We start from the raw sequence: 10,580 nt of genomic DNA, 5'->3' as shown, positions 1-10,580 counted from the left end.
TATATACACACACACACACACACACACAACGACACTGTCCTTGTTAAATGTAAAATAAGCAGCAACTTGAGACCATCTTCTGTGTCGCTTTTGTCTGAATTCTTCAACTGACATGCAAGACAAGGACAAGGAACAAAACTTAATAGTTTATAAAAGTAAGGTCATTTATTGAAAAATAACGATTGTCCTATTTTGACAGTCTAATGAGAGGATTTTATCATAAAGTTTTGCAAAACTCACGCCTTTTCCGTGGTATATGAAACTCCAAGAGCAGTCATCGCTGAGTTATATGAGTGTATCCCCGCCCTCCCAAGGGGATTCATAGCTTTTTCTTATTGGTACGTATTGTGGTCTGCTCAGCAATAATAAGGTATACCGTTGTATACAATTTTACATGGTCTTCAACTCTAGATGTAGTTACATCGTCGTATTTCTCGACTTGATCTCTTTTCAAATAACGGCGATCCAAATGATTGTATATTTGCTGCCATTCATGGATGTCTCTGTACTAGACTAATACTACTGCTGCTACTACTACTACATCTTCTATACTACTAGTTATATTTTCTTTCCTCCTCCATCATCATCAAAGTCGTCATTATCCTCTTTTTTCCATACTCCTTCTCCTCCTCTTTTCCCCACTGCTACTACTACTGTAGGTGCTACTGTTTAAGTTCGTTAGTGCGCAATGTTTTTTAACTGCTCCTACTTTGTTTAAGGTATAGATTTCAGACTTCAAGATGTTTTGGCAAATAGTAGTTGATGCACACAAAACCTTTATAATTTCGACCTCTTACATAGGAACAGCGCTTGGTAGATGGTGGTGTCCTTTGAATGAACACTCATGAAAAACACAGGCGTGTACAATGATGATGCCTATGTGTACATCATCATCATCATCATCATCTTCTTCTTCTTCTTCTTCTTCTTTTTCGCCTTCTTTTTCATCGTCTCAGCCAGAACAGTTTTTGAAGCAGTGGTTCCAGTGTGACTGTACTTTTCTAAACCCTGTGTTTTCTTTGCATGTAATGATACGCTGTAATAATGTTATTAACCATTTTCAAAAGATTTTCGCCGGTTCGAGTCTCGGATTCAGCCAATGTGGGTATGTGAGAAAGCTTGCCAGTAGCTTCTCGTGGGTCGGTGGTTCTTTCCGGGGTTTTCCCGGGTTCTTCCTCCGCCATTAATACTGGCCGCCATGTATAGCATTTCGTGTGCTGAAAAATGGCGTTAAACGCCACAAAAACAACAACAACAAAAGATTTTCAACACCTTAGATGAACTTAATTTGTACTTTTAATTAGCAATGTTAATTAATGCTGTGAATATAGTTGATTAATACAAGTGTATAGACTGAATCAATACGTACCCGCGATCATTATTGTTAGATCTACAAGAAATCTGCAAAAAAGCAAGATGTATGCAAGTTTTCTTGGTCATAACCTCTGTACTCTCTCCTATCCTATCTCTTCAAATTCTCATTTCATGATAGGAGTCAAAATAGTAAACAGGTTCATAAGTCTTTGTCAACAACATCAACTACCAGCAACGTCACACCATCATTTGAAATCTTAAAACTTTATTCGAAAAAGTACGTAACACATGCACGGACGCATTTCTACACCAGCACACGTGAACGGAGGCATTACTACACCAGCACACATGAACTGACGCATTACTATACCAGCACACGTGAACGGACGCATTACTACACCAGCACACATGAACTGACGCATTACTACACCAGCACACGTGAACGGAGGCATTACTATACCAGCACACGTGAACTGACGCATTACTATACCAGCACACGTGAACGGAGGCATTACTATACCAGCACACGTGAACTGACGCATTACTATACCAGTACACGTGAACGGACGAGCAGGATAACACTGTTTGCGAGTTTTCATTCAGAAATAAGGGTGGAGCAACTTATAATCATATACATATATTAACGTTTTTCAAGGTCATCATTCCAAGTCACATTTAATGTTCATGCATTTGTTTTTCTAAACCAATACATGCCTACGCATTTAATAGATCAGAGAGAGAGAGAGAGAGAGAGAGAGAGAGAGAGAGGTGTTGTAAGATATTTAATCGCAAATATATTTGTACAACAAACCGAAAATGATACATTACATTAATTGACAAAAGGTACAATTTCCACAGAATTTCAAAATTTTATTTTATGTATGGTCGGACACAGAAAACAGAAACAAATAATACAAAAATTTCAGGCAAAGAGATTTACATACAGCGATTTGTTAAAATTCCCGATAGAAACGTCTGACCTAGAGATCACATGCCTGACACCCAATTTTAATCTGGTTATTTGACTGAACAAATTGAAAATACATTTCAAAACGACAGTCCTTCGTGATTGAAGTAAAGACTCGAACTTACAGAAGCTCAAAAGTTTTACTATTTCCAAGTCAGGTTATCATAGATCTGATCATCCAGAATTGTTACACATTGAAGAATCAGTGGCTGTTTTTTCAGCTAAATACAGTATATAACAATAATTCATTCCAACAATTGATTTTAAAGAACCACATGCTAAAATAAGCAAAAGGACGTACATACCGCGTATTCAGCCTTCAGTATTTACATGACTCTAATCTGTGGAACATGTCTGCATGTGTATAAGCAGTACAATGCTGTAATTCGTTACATATTGGGGAAAGATGTCTAACCTTCTTAAGTACAAATGCATTCATTGTTGATATTTATAGGTTACTGCAGTTGTATGGGAAAATATTAACGAGTTTTGCGATGGAATACTGCACGAACTTGTGAGTGCAGTATATCCTTCCGACAAAACGAGTTCATATTTTCCCATACAAATGCAGTAACCTTTTTATTATATGCTCATTTTTTTTAATTCTACCTAAGGTTTAATTATATAAGCAAAATACACTACAAGATACAACGTAACTGAACGAATGCCGTATTCCAAACTAAATACACAAGCGCAGATTTGTCATTACACAATGACATCATTATTAATGCGCACATAACTCCGCCCAGACAAATTTGAACTTAGTCGCGCGCTCGACATAACTTTCGAAAGAAAATGGCGTGTCTAGTTAAAATTGAAATTTTCAGTCATATTGTGAATGAATGCGCATTGCAACAACTTTTCCATTTGATCTGGAATGAATATATTTTGGCATTTTGTTTCGATTCGACGAAAGTTTGTAATTTTGGACTGGATTCATCTGTGCAAATTATACATGAAATACATCGGGTTGAAGTGACGAGGGAGAAGAGTGTTTACGTCTGCAAATGTGTTTCTGTTTCTGTCACTGAATGTTTGAAATCATAACGTGGGAAAAGTATGAAGTCTTTCAATGCAATTATCAAAAAGACGCTATGGAATTTAATGCTTATTTCATTTTGAGTGCAGTAAGGAGGATGCAGTTGCACTTATCATCGAAATTACAGAAAAATTTCGAAATGTTGTTGTTGTTGTTGTTGTTTTGGGGCTTAACGCCATTTGTCAGCACACGATAGGCTATACATGGCGGCCAGTATTAATGGTGGAGGAAGAACCCGAGAAAATCCCGGAAAGAACCACCGACCCACGAGAAACTACTGGCAAGCTTTCTCACATAACCACATTGGCTGAATCCTAGACTCGAACCGCCGCAGACAGAGGTGAGATGGCAGTGATCCGTAACGGAGAGCGCTTTAGACCACTCGGCCACTCGGTGCCCCAGTTTCGAAATGTGTAATCCAGATTGAAAACCTATGACATGGCTCATGTAATTCGAATTTGCAGAATTAAGAAAAAACATTTTGAGGAAATTCAGGATGTAAAACTGTAAGTATATTTTATTTTGCCATTCTTATCACCAGATAAAGAAAACAGTATATGCCTTGTCACTTGTATGTTATTTGTAAGGACCTAATCTTCTGTCTTTTATATAATGTAGCTAGCCTAAATCCGTAACATTGTATCAACGCGGAATGTGCCAAAACAGCTGGGGTTTTTTTGCAGTCCACGAAACATGTTTCAGTTCTTTCAGAAACAAATTTAAACAACCACAACGTAAAGAGCCTCTTACGTGAGTGTATATGATTTGTTTACAAATCAAAAGTGCTGGCGTCTGCCTCATTGTTTGTTTACAATAGAAAGTGGTTCTTTTATTCACGTGAATGCTATATGTGTATTGTCGCGCGCGTTCGGTATCGGGGAATATTGAACGATTCTGACAATGTAAAGTTAACGGGGGAAAAAATGAGCATATAATAACAATATTTATTTGACGTTACCCGAATGTGTCGTAAAATCTGAGCATACCTATAAAACAAAAGTGTTAATATAATGCTTCTGATTTTGTGATTAGGTTCAAGAGTATATTATCATTCTCTGAAAAGAGCACTCTCAGTTTGCAATATATATATATATATATATATATATATATATATATATATATATATATATATATATATATATATATATATATATATATATATATATATATATATATATAGGTTTAACTTTTTTCTACTGCTTAAAGATATGTTAGTTCACACAATAGATATTTTCGAGATAAAGCATCAAATCATCCACATGGTGTCCCCTGTGTCTTCTTTCCTCTGCTAATACTGGGGCTCCGTCTGCAATGCCTGGTCCATTAGTTTGGTATTAGAAGGCGGCATGTTCACTATCTCGGGCGCATACCATCCGGTTCCGTATCCCAGAAATTCCATAGGAACTGACTTCATTTCTCCTTCCTCCATCGTAGGCGTATATGGAGGAGGATTGTCAGGATAGATAGCGAGTGAGTTCAAGGCGATCTGATGCTTTTCCATCATTCCCGTGTCTTTAAAATGCAAACGAAAGTGTGGTGGAATCAATAGTATAGAAGAAGGAAGTAGAATACTGCATGTTTCTATGTACATCTAAATTTCTCCTTACTATAGCGATTTGTTAGTCAATTTAATTTAATCATGGAAACCACTAAGATGTCATGATTTCATGGGAATATTAATCAGTTTGATATCAAAGATGGTAAACTATCAGAATTCATTGCACAGTAGCTGCGAAGTCTTGTGAACAAAGATTATCACTGAATACAGCATCGTTTTACTTTATGACCAGTCCTCATGTGCTACATTTGAAAATAATGATTAAACAGTGCATTAAAAACTATGTTTTGACTATGAATATTTGTACCGAAAGTGTAATATCGACAGTTTGGATACACAGCAGACCAAAAGAAACACTTAGAAATATTACAACAGTCTGAGGCGAGGAGTTTAAAATAGTTAAAGACATAATACCTGACCAGATTTTTCCTTGATCTAATCTAATCATTCACGCTCAATATTTGGTTTAACATTTCCGCTTGTTGTGTATATTTTACTTTTCTTACCCTGGTAATTCTGGGTTTTAATTTTATCGTGGTTGCATTTCTTTAAGATGCATATTCCGCAGGTCACGAAGACGAGCATTACAACAACGCACACAACAGGTATGGCCACGATCAACATTTGTCCAACCCTGTGTCTGGCAATTGAAAAATAGAATAATAAGTATTGGCTCATTTTCTCTCATATATACAAAATTGTTCAGGCACATAAATCTACTTGAGACGAGTTATATCCATGATTGACAAAATGCAGTTGCATAAATATCAATTATTTTCTTTGCATCCATTTGGAAAATGCATTAATGTTTGTAATTGACAAGTTCGTATCATGTCATTTTTTTATTTCATATGAATTTTTTGTTTTATTTTGATTCAATCATAGATTACATATCAGACTCACTATCTTGCTTCTCTGCATTTGTATGATAATAATCACAGGACAAAATATATCACACTACATACCTGGTTTTGTCAAAACAGAAATGTTTATGTAAATATAATCTTAAATCATCTGGGGAAAAGATGGACCATGTTGTGTACCTGTAACATACGCCAGAGTTGCACTGCTTACGCAAGTGCAGACAAGTACCCCGAATAGCGTTATCCGAATAGCATCATCCGAATAGCGTTATGCAAATGTTCTCGATATGCTATCATTTCCAGATCTGTTTGTACCTCAGTAAAGTTTTTAAAATATTTATATCTACATGTCAGGCCGTAAAAATATCCTTGTATGTCACATAAACCTTATAAATATATTCAGAAATTGTAATGATGCTGCACTGTTATGCAAATATGACTTTTTTTTGCTTTCAGGCAAACTTAACTTTATCCCTCCTTCTCTTAAATCATCATCATCATCATCATCATCTTCTTCTTCTTTCTCCATCCTCTTCATCTGCCATTTCTTCTTTACTTATTCCCATTGCTGTTGCTACTGATGAATCATTAAATTCTTTCGTTTAAACTTAATATTGGGGGTAACATATGCCCTAAACAGAGATTGCAAGCATTGCCATGTTTTTCGATCATCTAAGCACTGCCCTTACCCCTCGGGATTCGCATTATCTTTTTCGTTGTTGTCTCCTCCAAGATTGTCTGGAATTGGTGGCCTTTCATCATTTGTATCCATATCTGGAATCGGCGTCCTTTCATGACTTGAATCCATACCTGGAATCGGCGGTCTTTCATGACTTGAATCCATACCATGAATTGGTGGTCCTCCATGCGGGGCATGCTTGTCTGTATTATCGTGATCATCATCTTCAGAACCGTCACAGCAAATGTCCTCTAAAAGTTAAAATGCATGATTTATTAAACCAATAAAGACAATGGTAACTAGTGTATTTAAGAACATTCAAGAGATCACAAAGTTTGTCCTTTTTGGAAAATATCCTTAATACAGTAACAGACATGAAAATTAACTAAATACATTGAAGCAATAAATGTTATCCTTTCAACTCCGGTTGTTTCTAGATGAAAGTTTTGTTTGAGAAAGTTTCATTATAGTGTAGAATGAGTGGGAAGTGTCAAACTCAGTTTGTTTTTTTTCTAACTACTTTCTTCCAAATATGAAATGTGGGTTTGAGTGGCGCATCACTAGATAGGATCCTGACATACATAAAAAAACATAATTGCTATGGAGGTCAACTCAGTATCGCAGCTACCTATATACAAAATCCAGGTCGTTTGAGAACACCCTTGCTTAAGTAATCTTTATCGTAAACGACGATTTCCGCAAGGCACATATGCAGTTTTAGACAGGCTGTTAGGTTGTTGGCCCTTTCTAAGAGGCTATGCTAAAGAGAGTAATTTAAGAAAAGACTATCCCAACCACCACCACAACCTATCCCTACCAGATCTCAATATTGACCAACCAGGGTATAGAACCCTAATATCTAGAGTACAGATCTAACTGGCTGGTAAACTAGTAACTTTACTTGTTACGTTAACGCAAGGAGGGGTCTGGGGCGGGGATAGAGAGAGGAGGAGTAATTACACTGCTTACAATGTCCAGGACAGCGAATATATCATGGCCTGGACACCAGACGCCTAGTTCCAGTGATTATGATAACTTCTAAGATAAATTCTGCAAAATCAGAGACAGTCTGAAAAAATAGGGTCAGAGATTAAAACTGATGCAATTACAGACTAATTGATTAATTGATAATTTGGAGGAGACGACTGTGGCGATGGTCACATTACGATTCTCTGACAAAATTCTATGTTAAATTGTGTGCAGTCGGATGGAAGAGGTTTACGCTTTGCATGTGTGGGAAATACATGCGGAAATATTGATTAAATGTTAGAGAGTGGGAGAAAATATTTTGTTGCGAAAGTCAAAAATAAAAGTATTATGTGAGGTAAATAGATATGCTTAGAAGTTAGTTTGTTTCTTTAAGCGACACATTTTAACCCAGATTAAAATGTTCCCTCCATATGATTTGGTGATGGCTAGGTGGTGGTTTCATCATTATCGACTGACAACGGTGATATCATCTTGTACCGCCGTATATTTAGATTTTTAAGATACAGGTATATTTACTATTCTATGCTGTATATTGTTCAAATACAATAATGTCAGTAATGTAACGTATCAAATTACAGTCTGCTAATCGTTGCTTGACACGGATTAAAATATCTACATTCTGTACATAGCTAATAGGAAAATACACCTTTTGTAGCCAAGTGTAGCAAAATGTCTAGGTTATTTGAGAAGAAAGAAAGAAAAAAGAAGAGGTTTACTTAGCTATTTTGTTTCGGACTGAGCTCATGTTAGAAATGTAGTGGCACTTAGTTCTGATCTAACAATCAAATATACACAGAGGTAGAATCTTTAAATATAGGCATATATTTCAGATGTAACGCCGATTCGGCCAATGTGGGTATGTGAGAAAGCTTGTCAGTAGTTTCTCGTGGGTCGGTGGTTCTTTCCGGGGTTTTCTCGGGTTCTTCCTCCACCATTAATACTGGCCGCCATGTATAGCCTATCGTGTGCTGAAAAATGGCGTTAAACCCTACAAGAACAACAACATTAGATGTAACGGCTAATATGCACAGATGTAGAATCTTTAAATATAGGCATGTAGTTAAGATGTAACAGCCGAATATACATACAGGTAGAATCTTTAAATACAGGCATGTATTTCAGAAGTAACAGCCAGATATACACACAGGCAGAATCTTTAAATATATGCATGTAGTTCAGATGTAACAGCCGATTATACACACAGGCAGGATCTTTAAATTTAGGCATGTATTTTAGATGTAACTGCCAAATATGCACAGGCAGAATCTTTAAATATAGGCATGTAGTTCAGATGTAACTGCCAAATATACGCACAGGCAGAATATTTAACTATCGGCATGTAGTACAGAAGTGAAGGCCAATATGCACACAGGCAGAATATTTGAACATATGACTGTACTTCAGCTGTAACGGTTAGTATACACACAGGCAGAATATTTGAACATATGACTGTACTTCAGCTGTAACGGTTAGTATACACACAGGCAGAATATTTGAACATATGACTGTACTTCAGCTGTAACGGTTAGTATACACACAGGCAGAATATTTAAATATAGGCACCCATCACTTGTTCAGAGTTTAGATCAGTTGTAGAATGGTCACCGTGAAATGCAATTTAGTAACCCGGTGGTCAGCAATATACAGTCATACATTATATGTTTAGAAAAAGCAGCCGTTGTTGTACTTATTTCGAATTGATAGTATATGAAACAAAACCTATATTCAGCATAAATAATATTTGCAATATGTACAATTTTTAAATAAATTTGAATAATACAAGAATACTTCGACATTTTCTATTGCAAGGGAGGTACCCATTTTGTTCCAAGTTTAGACAAAAATATTGAAAAGATAATATAGGAAAAATATAATGTAAGGAAGACAAATCAATTACATGAAACAATGTTAATACATATTAAAGCGACTAACAAGGACAGCCCAGACTGATGAACCGAAACTCTTATTTAATCTTCTACCCAAAATTTTCTTTTCATTCTAGCCATCTGGATTACAAATATTTTGTCCAGTTATATTGAAACATGAAGATATTTTACTAATTGCGAACTTGCATCATTTCAAACTTTAATTCCCACTTAGATTTACAGGATAGGTTTTTGTCACACATCTAAATTTTTCTGTAATAATACTTTGCACGTTTTATTGAAATGATAAATGCTCTGAAAATTTTGATAGACTGTAGATTGTTGAAAAATAGAAAGGACGGAAGGAAATTTCAGTCATGTCAAAAGAAATTAAATATATTGAAGTACAGTGCATCTATCCTTCATAACACAATAATCTCAGAAGATTCTGCTTTTATCTGATTGGTGTTTACTTACAAATGATAATTTATACAATTTAAAGTTAATATTATATTTATGTATCAAGCAGATATGATATTCTACTTAGTGCATGCTTTCCTACCTGTGAAAAAACACAATACAAGAAAGAGCAAGTTGATCCGACGCCACATTTTCAAAGATAGACTGCTTACACGAAACAAGTATCGTCCGCTGTGCAGTTACTCCTCTACAAAGCCTGTTTGTTTAGTCTTTAAATTATATTCGATAATACGTCCTATTATTTAAATCTAAACTGGAAATCAGACATCGATTTGTGTATGTGTAACAGCCGATAATCATTTCTGGTGCTGTGACTATAGTAGTTTGAAAAAGAATGTCGACATCTTTATCTTCCATGATATAATGTTTCATGTCGGGCAGGCAAACAGGCAGGCATCAGGCAGCGAGCCAATTTGTGTTCTCTGTAAGTTCTAATACGTTTGTAACACACAATGGATATATAATAGGTTATTCAACAATCTGGCGCTCTTCTAGTATAAACGTGACAAAATTGATCTATTCTGGGTATAATATACAAGTTCATAGCTATTTAAACAAACAGTTATATTGTTAGGGGTGGGAGCATTGGGATGGGGTCGGGGTGGATGCTGGTTAATAAAATGAACTGATTCAAATATTTGTCTTACCACTACATCACATGGGCAATATATGCAATAATAACAACCCACCTCCCGACAGGTACATCACAAAACTTTTGATTGCCTCTTTGACTAAAACTATCGACGGATGTAATGCCTGCAATGGTTATACTTTTATACAGAATTAGTCCCAAACGGTACATCATAAACCTATGACAATAACGAA

At 35.9% G+C, this 10,580-nt stretch overlaps 1 protein-coding gene across 1 annotated transcript; it reads right to left on the bottom strand.

The window, feature by feature from the left end:
• Positions 1–2,169: 2,169 nt before the first annotated feature.
• Positions 2,170–10,029, bottom strand: LOC149801450 (uncharacterized). The gene is made up of 4 exons (XM_089955579.1): positions 9,838–10,029; positions 6,431–6,671; positions 5,385–5,518; positions 2,170–4,832 (listed from the first exon to the last, which is right to left on the bottom strand). The coding sequence occupies exons 1-4, from the start codon at positions 9,884–9,886 to the stop codon at positions 4,609–4,611; spliced, it is 648 nt and encodes a 215-aa protein (XP_089811705.1). The 5' UTR covers positions 9,887–10,029; the 3' UTR covers positions 2,170–4,608.
• Positions 10,030–10,580: the final 551 nt, after the last annotated feature.

Source organism: Sinohyriopsis cumingii, chromosome 4 (assembly GCF_028554795.1).
Source record: "Sinohyriopsis cumingii isolate HCF-2022 chromosome 4, ASM2855479v2, whole genome shotgun sequence".
NCBI classification, from domain to species: Eukaryota; Metazoa; Mollusca; class Bivalvia; order Unionida; family Unionidae; genus Sinohyriopsis; species Sinohyriopsis cumingii.
Note: the sequence above shows the minus strand (reverse complement) of the source record. Positions and strands in the feature narration are given on the sequence as shown.